This window comes from Saccopteryx leptura, chromosome 11 (assembly GCF_036850995.1).
Source record: "Saccopteryx leptura isolate mSacLep1 chromosome 11, mSacLep1_pri_phased_curated, whole genome shotgun sequence".
Lineage (NCBI taxonomy): Eukaryota > Metazoa > Chordata > Mammalia > Chiroptera > Emballonuridae > Saccopteryx > Saccopteryx leptura.
Genome location: NC_089513.1, coordinates 80,773,642 through 80,788,775, shown reverse-complemented (window position 1 = coordinate 80,788,775; position 15,134 = coordinate 80,773,642). Strand labels below are relative to the sequence as shown.

Here is a 15,134-nt window from a genome sequence, read left to right as displayed (position 1 = left end):
AGAAAGATATTGAAAAATAAATGTAAATGTAACTAAAACATCAAATGTGAAATCAACTCAGTTAATGGTGGCATTGCATTTAGAACAAGTATAAAATAAGCAAGTAAAAAAGACCTCTTAAAGAGTTTAAACAGAAAGGACAAAAAAAAGTGACGTAGAATTGGTCTTTCGAAATTTGAATGAGGCTAAAAATCTACTTGGCCAATCACATCCAGCTCGCGCTTTTTCAAAAAGATCAAAGGAGAACCAGTTTCAGGCGCCACAATTCAAAATTTTTATTTAACGGACAAAGATAATCGTAATATTTACATTAAATTCTGCGGAGAAAAGCCAGAGAACATTGTACAGAAACAGCGTAAAGAGAAGTAGAGTTGAGAAAGGAACAATTAGCCGCTGTTGAAAGGGTGTGAATAGAAGTTAATTTCTAGTCTAAACTCCAGGGAGGCTCCTGCGATCATGAAGTGGACGCCGCTTCCAATAACTTCACTGTGAGCCTTGATTGGCAGATACCTGGTCCAATCAGAGCGGGACTGGCCCTATATATACATCAGTCAAGGACACCCTACCTCATTCTTCCACCCGCTTTCTGTTTCTAGGTCTTCGGGATGGCTCGTACCAAGCAGACCGCGCGCAAGTCCACGGGCGGGAAGGCCCCGCGCAAGCAGCTGGCCACCAAGGCGGCTCGCAAGAGCGCTCCCGCCACCGGCGGCGTCAAGAAGCCGCACCGTTATCGGCCCGGCACGGTGGCCCTGCGCGAGATCCGCCGCTACCAGAAGTCCACCGAGCTGCTGATCCGCAAGCTGCCCTTCCAGCGCCTGGTGCGCGAGATCGCGCAGGACTTCAAGACGGACCTGCGCTTCCAGAGCTCGGCCGTGATGGCGCTGCAGGAGGCGTGCGAGGCGTACCTGGTGGGGCTGTTCGAGGACACCAACCTGTGCGCCATCCACGCCAAGCGCGTGACCATCATGCCCAAGGACATCCAGCTCGCGCGCCGCATTCGCGGGGAGAGGGCATGAACTTTCTTAGCGAGCGGTAACCTTGAATCCAAAGGCTCTTTTCAGAGCCACTTCCCATTCTCAGATAAAGGCTGCTTTCACTGTTAATCTAGGTGTCTAAAATGCAAGCTCCGTGCAGAAGGGACGGGCATAAGACTGGTACTAAGGTTCCCCTCCAAACTATGGATCTCATTTTCCTCAAGCAAAGTAGGTTGCAAAACAAACAAAAAACCCCCCACAAGAAACATAAATGGCAAAGCCTCAGCGGCAGTGTTTACATTATAGTAGCTATTTAGGGGAAATTAAAAGTTGCTTCTCTAAGTTTAAAGGGCAACAATGTCTGCTCAAGGACAGAAAATCACTAGTTGGACACTTGAGTACCCCATCTGTAGAGATAAAGAGAAGAGACCAGTCTACAAGAAAGTGCCCATTATGTAAGAAAGGGTTCAGACCATGGATACTGCCACCTTTTCCCACTTCAGATTTTAACAATCTGGCAGCAGAGTTATGCTTAACATGGTTCTCTGATGTCCACAGCACAGTGAAGGTTGGCATCTTGCACGTCCCAAGTGTGCTGTGAAGAGCTGACAGAGTACATCTAGGTTAAGTTAAGGCAACAACAACAAAAAACACCCTGAATTTGGCTGGGACTAGCTCTGTCTACAAAGAAAATGGGCTAGTATTTAGACGGATCTTTTTTGTTCTTACAAGAATTGCATTTCTTAATTGTTCAGCAGTAGCACCTGGTAACCCTATGAATTATTTTCTTCACACACACCCATTCCAAGATTTGATGTTATAAAATTAGCAAATTAGCCCTCTGTCTTTTCTTAGCCATCTTCCAGGAGCCTAGCAGAGCAGACCTATGTGAAGAGCAGTCCCCATGGGATTCCACCAACTCAAATGCTCTTCTAAGAGCCATCCACCTGAACGGTGAATAGGACTGTTTCCCTGAAAATTTTACTTGTACCTGTTGTTTTCTAAATACTTCAAACTATGCTCAATTACTTGAATCTTACAATTCTAGATTCTCTAACAAGGATTGAGGTCTGGCAGTTTCTTTCAAGTGCTTTTCTTCAGTTTTCTTGACAAGCTAGGACCTCAGTTTACACTTATAATTTATGCACAACTGGTGTATGTTTTCTTTTCTCCATAATACAGAAAATGGAAAACAATACTTTACTCTTCTAAGCATTCAAGAAGACTTTATCTGACCAATTGGCTGTATCATCTCATGCTTATGAATGAAATGAAAAAAACCTTTCTTACATTCTTAATATTGTTTAATTAGGTAAGATTACTACCGCAAACATTAAATTCTACTCATGATCATGCCCATTACTTTCTGGTTCATGGGAAAGAAGACCTATTCTTACCATATACAGAATTTAGGTCGATGCAAATATTTTACCAAATATAAATGCGCTTTTTTTTTTTTTAAATTAACACCCTAAGAAGAATAAAATGCCAAGTATTCTCTCTCAGGATCAGCCTTCCCCTGGAAAGAAAGGTAAAACATATTTGGAGGTGTCTGACTGGGTTGCTGCCACCTGAATCTCTGAACTTCCTCTCCCCCTGCATACTCTGACCAACAGGAAGTTCCAGATCACCATCCTTGGAACGCAGGTTGACTAACTCAGACGCAGGACTTTCCGGTAACCTCCCTGAGGGTAAACTGAAGTCAGTAGCCAAAACCACTCTTCCCGCTTCTCTTGACAGCTGGCTACCCAACTCCCACCCAAAGGTTCCCTATTTTACCCTGCCTGTTAGAATGGGAGGCACTGACCTCCACCATAGGAGGCAGCCTGGCAGATAACCACCAGTCAAGTTTTCTTGCCTGAACTTGGGTGTATTTCTCCTTTGGCGGACCTTTCATCTTGGTGCTGAAACCAGGAGGGGTGCCTGTCAGGACTTGCTGGGTCGCCCTTCTCTCTCCTTCACTCTCCTCCCGGGCTTGATCTGCCTCCTGGCCGCCCCTCCTGGACCTGCCGAGAGGACACCCTCTCCCAGGGCTTTCCACTCTTGCCATTGCTGACCCTGCGAACACCACCGGCCTAATTTCTTCTCTCACGGGTGAGGAACGAGTTCTCATAGTCTGGGTCTCCGGTCTCCCTTTCAACTTCGGTCGACCTTGGTCTTCAAAAGTCTTAGTGCTAGGCCAGGAAGACCCTCTCGGCCTTCGGGTCCTGATCCTCATAAATTCGGGGACGCCCAATTTGTGAGTGGTCCTCTCACTCGTGGAGACTGGCCTGAGGAACGGGGACACCTTTTCCCTTGGCCTTTCTCCTTCTAGGATTTCTTGTACTCACCCTTCATGGACTAATTTCATATCATGGGAGCCTCACAATCTCTTCCTCTAAAGCACACCCCGTTAGGATGTCTACTTTGGAACCTTGGCTCTCTCAGTCTTCAAGAAGTAGTCAAGTCCCGTCCCCCCCCCCAAACTTATCTTTTATTGTAATACTGCTTGGCCCCAGCACTGGCTAGATAACAGGTCTTGATGGCCTGAAATTGGCACCTTTGACTTTAACACATTTTGAGATCTTGATAACTTCTGCTAATCCAATGGCAAATGGCCGGAAATCCCCTACATTCAAGGCCTTCTTTGCTCTCCTGTCTCGCCTCTCCCTCTGTCAATCCTGTTCTACCTATCAAATCCTCTTAGCACACTCTGAACCCCTTCTTCCAGCTGAGCCTGATCTATCCCCTTTGATCCGGCTGACCATACCATCCCACCATCTGCCCTGTCTCTTCCCCTTCCCTCTGCAGACAACTCCCCGCCACCTGGAATCATTCAAGCTCAGAATCAGATACTGACCCCCCAGACCTCCCATCCCCCCTCGTGATCACTCCCGTGTAGGGCAATGTACCCCCCAGAGCCCTCTGGCTCCTCTCCTCCCTCTCCATGAGGTAGCAGCCGCCAAGGGAATAATTAGGGTTAACAGCCTATTCTCCCTCACAGACCCATCACAAATAGACAAGAGACTAGGCTCCTTTTCCACAGACCCAGACATCTACATAAAGGAATTTAAATACCTGACCCAGTCATACTGTTAAGCCTAATCCGGAGGGACCCGAAACATTGAAGACATGAACAAAGTCCATCGATTACACATCAAAGCTTTATTGTCTAGCTTGGCCAAGCGGCGGCAACTCCAACAGAGGTCTGAGGGAGAGTGCGCTGGCCCTTTGTTCTACTTAGTTTTTATAGTTTTGTAAGTGGGAAGTACAGAAGCAAAAATTGTAATTAGGAGCCCCTTACCACTATTGGTTATAGTCATGTGTCCTTTAACATGATAGGACCACATTCAATTTGCAAGCCATTCATCATTTTGGAGAAAACAAAATTTACAAATCAACACAATGGTAGAAAGATGTCTCTTTACATATTAAAAGGCATTCCTATATTATCTAGTGTTTATCTGCCATCTCTCTGTCCAGAGTCACACGTGTTAACCACACGCATTTACATAGGAGAGGTAGTTTCTGTGGGTACAAATGCCTGCAAATGGTTCATTGCTATAAGAAAAGGTTTATTTTGGCTTTTCTCCCCTGTACCTGGCTAGCCATTCACCCCTTTCTCCACAGGCGTGGTGGAATGTCTGGGAATCCATGTTTTCCTCCCCTTTGCATTTACAATACAATGCCAAGGGCCATCCTGGTCATGCCAATCACACAGTACAGAGACTATTTCTCACAATTTCTCTGCTCACCTTAACTCAAATTAATAAAATGTTCTTCAAGCCTCCCAAAATATTAATATTAATTCTGTAGCTTTTGGTACTTTACAACACCTGCGGGTGAAGTGGCACAGTGGCTCCTCAATACGACCTAAACTGGCATGACCTCTATGTTCTCCTCCACTTTACTACCCGAAGAGAAGGAGCGAGTCTGGTTGGCCACACAGGCACACGCTGACGACTTCCATAGACAATCAGAAACCTGCAGGAACAACAGCCGTTCCCCAGGAAGACCCTCATTGGGACTATCAAATTGGCAAACCTGGCAGAGACCTCTGTAACCACATGGTCGCCTGTTTAATAGCAGGCCATTCACAAGGCAGTTAATTACAAAAAACTCTGAGAGATTTCACAAAGGGTAGATGAAAATCCGGCCCAATTTGGTTAAGGGGTCCATAGTTCTTAACACTTATTTCATCTCCCAATCAGCCCCGACATATGGCAAAAAACTTAAAAAGGCAGAGGAGGACCCTCAATCCCTCAATGAGATCTCCTGAGCATGGCTTTTAAGGTCTATAATGACCGAGAGGAACAGGAGAAGGTAGATGGAGCTCAAATACCAGCTCTTGGTGGCCGCCCTTAAAGGCTTCAACACCCCTAAAGGGCTTCATAGGACTCCACCAGGGCCCCACTTCAAATGTGGAAAAGAAAGTCATTGGGCAAAAGCCCGTCTGGCTCCTCAGACCCCACCAGGGCCATGCCCTCACTGTGGGAAAAAGGAACACTGGAAGGTAGGCTACCTCCTCTCTCCTCAAAGTGAGGGTTTAGTCTCTTCCACCCCTGCATCAGCCACCTCTGACCTAAACTTGCCCAGACTGCTGGGACTTGCCACTGAAGACTGAAGGTGCCCAGGACATCGGCCCCATCTCATGTCACCATGGACGAGCCTAGGGTAACCATCCAGGTAGCAAGTAAGCCATCTCATTTCTTATAGATGGGGGCCACTTACTCTGCCTTGCCTGAACATTTGGGTTCTGTTCATCCCTCGAAGATCTCTGTTGTGGGTGTTGATGGTCTTATTTCCTCCCTACTTGCCATGAATCCACTCCCTTTCTAATACATGGTGTCCCTTTGCACACTCTTTTCTCCTCTTACTTTAATGCTTTACGCCAGGGGTCCCCAAACTACGGCCCACGGGCCGCATGCGGCCCCCTGAGGCCATTTATCCGGCCCCCGCTGCACTTCCAGAAGGAGCACTTCTTTCATTGGTGGTCAGTGAGAGGAGCATAGTTCCCATTGAAATACTGGTCAGTTTGTTGATTTAAATTTACTTATTCTTTATTTTAAATATTGTATTTGTTCCCGTTTTGTTTTTTTTACTTTAAAATAAGATATGTGCAGTGTGCATAGGGATTTGTTCATAGTTTTTTTTATAGTCCGGCCCTCCAACGGTCTGAGGGACAGTGAACTGGCCCCCTGTGTAAAAAGTTTGGGGACCCCTGCTTTACGCCTATTTTAGGCCAAGACCTACTCTCTAAATTTAGAACCTCTCTCTCCTTTCACCTCCCGTCATCCTTGAAGTCGGCCTTGTTGCTATGTCTCGACCAGCCAGACTTGCCTACTTCTGTTACAAAGCTACCTCTACCTTCCAATATAGTGAATCCCAAGGTGTGGGACACCTCTGTGCCCTTAGTAGCCGCTCACCACACCCCAATACAGATCAAACTCCGAGACCCATCCCGCTTTCCAAACCAGCCTCAATATCCCATGTCTCTCATACATGAAAAGGGTCTAACACCCATAATTGAGAAACTTTTAGGCCGAGGCCTTCTTCTACCCACTCACTCCCCTACAACACTCCCATTTTACCCACTAAGAAATCGAATGGCTCTTACCGACTAGTCCGATATCTCCGCATCATCAGCACGGCAGTGCTACCCATGCACCCCGTAGTACCTAATCCTTATCCTCTACTGTTTCAAGTCCCTCTAACAACCACCCATTTCATGGTCTGGGACCTTAAAGATGCATTCGTCACTATTCCCTTGCACCCTATAATACTCAGGACATGTTTGCCTTCACCTGGACTCCTGGACTGACCCAGACACCTAACAGTCACAACAACTTACAGGGACAGTCCTGCCCCAAGGCTTCAGAGATAACCCCCACTTCTTTGGTCAGGCTCTAGCCTCTGACTTGGCCACCCTCTCCTTCTCCCCCAGTGCCCTCCTCCAGTTTGCCGATGATCTTCTTCGCAGCCCGTCCTGTGACCTTTCTGTTCAGCATACGGCTATTCTCCTAAATTTCCTAGCTGACCACGGATACTGGGTTTCGCCCAAGAAATCCCAACTGACCAAACTTACCCTAGAACTATAGCAGCCATGGACTAAACTCCTTCCCATTGCACTCACCTGAATTAGGGCGAGGCCCAGAAACCCCTCCTCAGCCCTTTCGAATTTATGTATGGCAGACCTTACCTCCTTGGCAAATTTCCCAGTCAAACCTCCTCTCTGGGAGACTATATCCCCATCCTTAACCTGGTCAGGCAACTCCTGCGAAAACATGCAGACCAAGTCCTCACAAACCCCCTGCCTGGACCACTCGCTATACACCCAGTACTCGTCCCAGAAAACTGGGTCCTCTTAAAAACCCTCCACTCGTCTAATTTATGCCCTCGGTGGATGGGCCCTTTCCAGATTCTCCTCACCACCCCCACGGCCTCAAAACTCCAGGGAAAGGCCCCATGGTTCCATCTCTCCAGGTTAAAGAAGACAGAAGCTCCACCTCAGCCTGTGCCCACGAGTCTTTCCATTCTGCCTAATTCTCTGCTGCAGCATACTTGTTCCTCCCTGGGACCCACCAAAGTCAAGCTAACCAGAATCCCTGTGGAACAGAGGTGGATTTAACATGGGCGCACCAGGCGCGCGCCCTGGGCCCAGACTTCTGAAGGGCCCCGCAAAACCCCAACTTTATACGTTTTTCTAATGACACAAGTTTGGTTTCATATGTGTGATATTACATAGTTTTTATTTATTTAAAAATATGGTTAACATGTATTTTTATTTCCCTGACACTTTCTCTCTCTTTTTTAAAGGACCCAATATTTTCTTCTGTGCCAGGAGCCTCACCTCAGTCTGCCTCTGCTGAGGAGGAAGAAGGACCGGAGTCGTGAGTAGCCAGGCCTTTCCAGCAAAGACTACAAACTCACTTTACTCTTCCTTCTGACCATGCCCCTAGGGGGATGTCCTGCCCCCATCCCCTCCCTTTTATTTTTTATTTTTATTTTATTTTTATTTTTGTATTTTTCTGAAGCTGGAAACGGGGAGAGACAGTCAGACAGACTCCCACATGCACCCTACCGGGATCCACCTGGCACGCCCACCAGGGGGGGTGCGCTCTGCCCACCAGGGGGTGACACTCTGCCCCTCGGGGGTGTCGCTCTGTTGTGACCAGAGCCACTCTAGTGCCTGGGGCAGAGGCCAAGGAGCCATCTTTTGCTCCAATGGAGCCCCGGCTGCGGGGAGGGGAAGAGAGAGACAGAGAGGAAGGAGAGGGGGAGGGGTGGAGAAGCAGATGGGCGCTTCTCCTGTGTGCCTTGGCTGGGAATCGAACCCAGGACTTCTGCACGCCAGGCCGACGCTCTACCACTGAGCCAACCGGCCAGGGCCCATCCCCTCCCTTTTAGAGTCCTCATATCTAGAACTGCTCTCTTAACCTTACTCAAGATCTTTTAATTAAGACGAATTCCTCCTATGCAGCTGACTGCTGAATGTGCCTATCTATGTCCCCCTCAGCCTATTCTGCCCTCCCTATTCCAAATAATGCCACACACCTTCTTCAAACCACTCTTAGGTACAAAATCCAAAAGGGAGCTACCTTCTTTGAGAGAGGCGACACTCTTATAGTGAACTATCCCACTTCAGCTGCCAGCCGAGTAAACAAGCTATGTCAAACCTACTGTTCCCAGCTTGAGAAATTAAAACCCCCAACCCCTCCTGCTCAAGGACCAGTCACTCTAATACCCCCCCCTCCTTTCACCTGCCTCCAATTTCCCAAAGACCATCAGAATAATCAAGTCAACTATCAAGTTGCTCCAGAAGCAAACGGATTATTTTCTAACCCCGTTCGATTCACAGGACACCTTACTTACACTCTTACGGTTTCACAACATAAATGCTCCTATCCCACCAACCAACTCTATCCCTGGCTTGCTACTTCCTCCGTGACAAGATTACAATGCTCAAAACAATCCTCTATTTATATCTCCCTCCTTATCGGGGCAGCTCTTTCCTCCACCCTGTCCATCTGGAGCTCAGGAACAGAAGGACGACAATGACCCTTTGTCCATTTATTCTCCCTTCACCTCTCAGCCTGCATCACCCAGTCAGGGCCTTTCTACATGTGTGGGACTAACACCTACATGTTGGATGGGAACCTGTACCCTAGTCTATCTCACCCCAACATAAACATAAACATAACCATAAACATAAGTTCCACTGCATGAGCCTCTTCACATCCCCAGCACTTTTCTAATCAAGCAAAGGAACAAATGTGCAATACAAGTAAGCCCTCTCCTTGCAACCCTAGGAATCTCTACAGCAGGGGTCCCCAAACTTTTTACACAGGGGGCCAGTTCACTGTCCCTCAGACCGTTGGAGGGCCAGACTATAAAAAAAACTATGAACAAATCCCTATGCACACTGCACATATCTTATTTTAAAGTAAAAAAACAAAACGGGAACAAATACAATATTTAAAAGAAAGAACAAGTAAATTTAAATCAACAAATTGACCAGTATTTCAATGGGAACTATGATCCTCTCACTGACCACCAATGCAAGAGGTGCCCCTTCCAGAAGTGCGGTGGGGGCCGGATAAATGGCCTCAGGGGGCCGCATGTGGCCTGCGGGCCGTAGTTTGGGGACCCCTGCTCTACAGGGCTGGGCCTAGAGGCTGGGAGTGGGGGTGGGAGGTGGGGGAGAGCCCCCTCTTTATCTTACTTTCACTCTCTCTCTAAAGATCTTCAAAACTCCCTAGAGGAAATTGTATCCACTCTGGTAAGATTCCAAGACCAACTTAATTCCCTGGCTGCTGTTACACTGCAAAATCTCTGAAGCCTGGACCTCTTGACAGCAGAAAAGGGAGGTATCTGTGTCTTTCTAGAGCAGGGGTCTCAAACTCAACTCAGCATGTGGGCCGCAGAGCAAGATCACAGCCGTTCGGCGGGCCGCACTAGGTCTACAAAAGGCAACTGTTACGCAACACTTTTCTCACTGCAGTTGAAAACAAAAAAAAAATCAGTACAACAAGCACAATCGTACATGCAGTTTACTCAGTGTCACAAAACGACCAGAAACTGTAGTTCGCATCACGACTGCTGTTAACTAAGCTAATATCTAGCTAGGATGCTAGAGAAATGAAAAATACAAGTAGGCCCCTAGGCTTACTTAATTTTATCCAAAATATTTTGAACTTCGTGGATTAGTCTGCAGGCTGCACAAAATTGTTTGGCGGGCCACGAGTTTGAGACCCCTGTTCTAGAAGAACAATGAATGTTGTTTTTACCTCAACCAGTCAGGGCTGGTTAGTGACGCAGTCACCAAATTAAAGGAACGAGCACAACAAATTCATGATAGACAAGAGGGATCTTGGAATCAGTGGCTGTGCATAAACTGGGTGTCTTAGCTGTTACCATTTATTGGCCCACTCACTCTTATCTTTATCATTTTAGCAGTTAGGCCCTGTTTTCTGTGCTTATTCTCCAACTTTCTCATGGACCGCCTGAAAGCCTTTACTAACTGAACAGTCCTTGAGCTCCTGTTAATCCAAGTCACCTACCAGAAGGTCTCTATTTCACCACCACGGCCGCCTGAGGCCAGATATCTCCTTCCATAACTCCTCGCCCATAGCCAGCAGGAAGCAGTTACATAAAAAATAAAACCGAAACCACTCTTCCCCCTTCCCTTAACAGCTGCCCAACTCCCACCCAAAGGTTCCCTAGTTAACTCTGTCTGTTAAAAAGGCGGGCACTGACCTCCACCTTAGGAGGCAGCCCGGCAGATAACCCCCAATAAAGTTTTCTTGCCTCAATTCAGGTGTATTCCTCCTTCAGTGGACCTTTCAGTGTCTATGGTCATACCACCCTTAACATGCCCAATCTCTGAAGTCAAAATATTTGGAGGGAAGATGTGCCTTTGGATGCCTCTTCTTTCACTCTGCCTGCTGATACAGTCTGAGGCAATTTCTAAACAGATTGGTATTCTTGAGTGTGTAAGGCAGGGGTCCTCAAACTACGGCCTGCGGGCTGCTTGCGGCCCCCTGAGGCCATTTATCCGGCCCCCACTGCACTTCCGGAAGGGGCGCACCTCTTTCACTGGTGGTCAGTGAGAGGAGAATAGTTCCCATTGAAGTACTGGTCAGTTTGTTGATTTAAATTTACTTGTTCTTTATTTTAAATATTGTATTTGTTCCCATTTTGTCTTTTTACTTTAAAATAAGATATGTGCAGTGTGCATAGGGATTTGTTCATAGTTTTTTTATAGTCTGGCCCTCCAACGGTCTGAGGGACAGTGAACTGGCCCCCTGTGTAAAAAGTTTGGGGACCCCTGGTGTAAGGAATGCCTTCTTCTGGGTTGATGAATTAAGCAATTAATTAATCACTCAGGAGGAGGCCACAACAGAGATGGCCTGTCTATACTGGCCAATACTGTTGCTGGCTGGAAAAAGTACCCTCTCCTGGAAATATGCGGTCAATATAATTCTTCATATAATTCTTTTTTTTTTTTTTTTCTTTTCATTTTTCTGAAGCTGGAAACAGGGAGAGACAGTCAGACAGACTCCCGCATGCGCCCGACCGGGATCCACCCAGCACGCCCACCAGGGGCGACGCTCTGCCCACCAGGGGGCGATGCTCTGCCCATCCTGGGCGTCGCCATGCTGCGACCAGAGCCACTCTAGCGCCTGGGGCAGAGGCCACAGAGCCATCCCCAGCGCCCAGGCCATCTTTGCTCCAATGGAGCCTTGGCTGCGGGAGGGGAAGAGAGGGACAGAGAGGGAAAGCGAGGCGGAGGGGTGGAGAAGCAAATGGGCGCTTCTCCTGTGTGCCCTGGCCGGGAATCAAACCCGGGTCCTCTGCACGCTAGGCCGACGCTCTACCGCTGAGCCAACCGGCCAGGGCTCATATAATTCTTTATAATTACCTTTTGGCTCTCATTACATGAGGATTTTATTCAGGGGGCAGTGAGTAGTTCTAGTTATGTAGACATTTCTACTTAAGAGGATACAGATATGCCATGTCTCTCCAAACATTCCATGTGCTGAACAGTGATGGTCTGGCAGCCTCACTCTGAAGTTTCTTCTGTACTTTAAACATGCTTTCATCATCCCATACAAGGAATTGAGTTTTGCTCTAGGAATGGCACACAGAAATGAATATTCAGCAACAGCAGACCATTTGGTTTATGCTAACAAAAAGATGGTGATCCAAGTACTAAGATATGATATCACAGGGGAAGTTGAGAAAATGATCAGTCTGGGATACTCATTTCGAGCTTCCTGGAGATCTGTAAGAATTTTAGAATGCAGCAGATGAATATGTATGTCTGAACTTGGGAGACAAGTCTGGACGGACATCAAGATTTGGAAATCATTGCGCTTGCTTTGGCAACACATATACTAAATTTGGAGTGGTACAGAGAAGACCAGCAAGGATGACACACAAATTTGTGAAGCATTCTATAACTCAAGCTAAGTGGAATAGGCCAGCCAGAGAAAGACAAGTGGCCTATGTTTTCACTTCCATGTGGAAACTAACAAACTAAATAGAGACGAACTCATAGATAGAGGACAGACTGACCTTTGTCTGAGCGGAGAGGTTGGGGGACTGGATGAAAAAGGTGAAGGGATTAATATTTTTAAAAATTTTGGGAGTCATTACTATATACAAAAGTATTTAAAGTAAAGGAGTGGCCCACAGACCCCTTTGGGTTCCTTCCTACCTCTTTTAACCTTTTACTGCCAACAGCCAACTTCCTATCATTTGTTTGCAGAAATCACAAGCCCTGGGGCTGGTGAGGTTCATTCTGTGCTGGAATTTCTACACTTCCCTCCAATTCCGTTTCATTTTATCCTCACGCCAGACATTACCTCTCACAAGTCTGACTCCTCCTCTGAGCTCCTCTAATATCCTGGGACCACTTATCCTGCTACATTGTGCTTTGCTTTTGTGTTCCTACCCCTTAGACTGAGTTTCTTTAGAACAAGCAGTGTCTTACTAACGTTCTTAACACCGGGTATCTGAGGGTGAAATAAGTATTTGTTGAAAGCATAATTACAATTTAATAACAGAGTAAACTGTCAACATAAAAGAGCTTCCAAACCTGTAAGAAATTTTAATGAGTTTATTTGAGCCAAACTCTTGACAATTGCCAGGAAGCAAAATCTCAACGGATTGAGAAAATGCTCCGGAAAAGGGCAATTTCACCACTCATTCTACATGTCAGAATCAAAGGGGGGTACTAAGGGGGCTACATGAAATTGATTGGTAATACGTAGATTAGGGAGGCAGGAGGAAGCAATAGGGGGCCATCTCTGGGACTGGATATACTGAAACTTCTTTCACATAAGTAGAAACAATAATTAATAGTTATTAACATGATAACAACAATGAGGTTTGTTGGTTCCTGCTCTGATGGGATGCCTGCCCTGAGGGGGGCAGGAAAAGATTACCTGGCCTGTTTTCAGGTACTTTATTGTAGATGCAAAAGACGACAGGCTAGATTAAGGTAAATATTGAGCTTTGTTAGAGAAAACGACCTCCCTAGGGCATGACAACCCACAGTGAACTACTTTTAGTTAGAAAGTTTTCATTTCAGACCATCCTGTGTGGTTACGTTAGGTCTCTGAGTCTGCAAGGCCACCGTGCAGGCTTCCCCTGAGTATGTCAGTTTCAGCATGTAGCACCCTTTCTTCCACAAAACAGGAGTCTTTGTGCCTGCAGTTCTTAAAATAGCAAACTGGTAGATGGCATAAATGTTCCGATCCTTGCCAAGGCCTTGCTATGCCAGCATAGAAATAAGAGAATTAAAAAGCATAGAATAAAAAGCCCTTGCTATGCTAGCATAGAAATGAGGAACATACCAGAACTTTCGACCTATTCTCAAAACAACCTCAGGCTTTTTCAGAAGAGAAGTTCACTCATCTTTCTTGAACTGTAGGTCTCCATTATCACTACTCTTCGTTATCACTTAGTGGCATCTAGTACCATCATTGTTGCACCTGGGCACCTAGTATGCCAGTGTGGTAATACACAGTAGTATTAGATGAAAATAATTTCATTAATCAAATGCTTTTAGTAAACACATTCAAGCCTGATCTTTTGTGGTGCAGTGGATAACAGTAAACACTTCGACAATGTTAAAAGTTAAAGACTTGCTACCTTCCTGCTGACACAATTTGTAAAAAAAACCAAACCACCCCCATGTTCTCTAGAAATAGTTGGAGGTGAAACCTGTCATTTAAAGCTGCAGCTACTTCCAATGTGGACCTGGGCGACCATCTTGAGTTAACCTAATGATCTAAATCCACTACAACTTTGAAATAGTTCATTTAAGACACAAATGTCTACTTATTTGCAAAGGCGACCAAATGCCAAATCTGATATGTGGAAAAGTAGGCAGTGAAGGCGGAAGCATACACTAAGTCGGACTGAAGAACTTAAAGGCAAAAGTGATCAAGAGTGCAACAAGCTGTGCTACCTTTTTAGTGACTATAGAAATGGCTCTGAAAAGAGCCTTTTGTTTTTAAACTTGGTCCTCACTTGGCCTTGTGGTGGCTCTCGGTCTTCTTGGGCAGCAGCACGGCCTGGATGTTCGGCAGGACACCGCCCTGCGCGATAGTCACTTTACCCAGCAGCTTGTTGAGCTCCTCGTCGTTGCGGATGGCCAGCTGCAGGTGGCGCGGGATGATGCGCGTCTTCTTGTTGTCGCGGGCCGCGTTGCCGGCCAGCTCCAGGATCTCGGCCGTTAGATACTCCAGCACCGCCGCCAAGTACACGGGCGCGCCGGCCCCGACCCGCTCGGCGTAGTTGCCTTTGCGGAGCAAGCGGTGCACGCGGCCCACGGGGAATTGCAGCCCGGCCCGCGAGGACCGCGTCTTGGCCTTGGCTCGCGCCTTACCGCCCTGCTTTCCACGTCCAGACATGATAGATAAAACGCTGCGCCCTATCCACCCTCTGAATCGAGTCACCGAGAGTCGCCCTTTTTATAGTCCTTCTTGGGCGCTAAAGTGAAGCTGTTCTATTGGCGGAAAGTTACAGACCTCTCACTTGAACCAATGAGATCCTGGTTCTGAAATACCCTTCTTTTGATTGGGCAACATTTCTGTGACGTTTCCTGAAGTCGCCACCAGTGACACACGATTTTACTTGCCGCCTCGTATAAGAGGCTGTGAACCGAGAAGA

General features: G+C 46.8%; 2 protein-coding genes across 2 annotated transcripts; one reads left to right on the top strand and one right to left on the bottom strand.

Moving 5' to 3' along the window:
- Positions 1-605: 605 nt before the first annotated feature.
- On the top strand, positions 606-1,016 carry LOC136383546 (histone H3.1). Its single transcript, XM_066353539.1, has one exon. The coding sequence runs from the start codon at positions 606-608 to the stop codon at positions 1,014-1,016; it is 411 nt and encodes a 136-aa protein (XP_066209636.1).
- A 13,472-nt stretch (positions 1,017-14,488) lies between these two features.
- On the bottom strand, positions 14,489-14,875 carry LOC136383553 (histone H2A type 1-H). Its single transcript, XM_066353546.1, has one exon. The coding sequence runs from the start codon at positions 14,873-14,875 to the stop codon at positions 14,489-14,491; it is 387 nt and encodes a 128-aa protein (XP_066209643.1).
- Positions 14,876-15,134: the final 259 nt, after the last annotated feature.

What these genes read in the sequence shown, in the direction of transcription:
- LOC136383546 (XM_066353539.1), top strand. Translation starts at nt 606, where the DNA reads ATGGCTCGTACCAAGCAGACCGCGCGCAAGTCCACGGGCGGGAAGGCC.
- LOC136383553 (XM_066353546.1), bottom strand. Translation starts at nt 14,875, where the DNA reads ATGTCTGGACGTGGAAAGCAGGGCGGTAAGGCGCGAGCCAAGGCCAAG.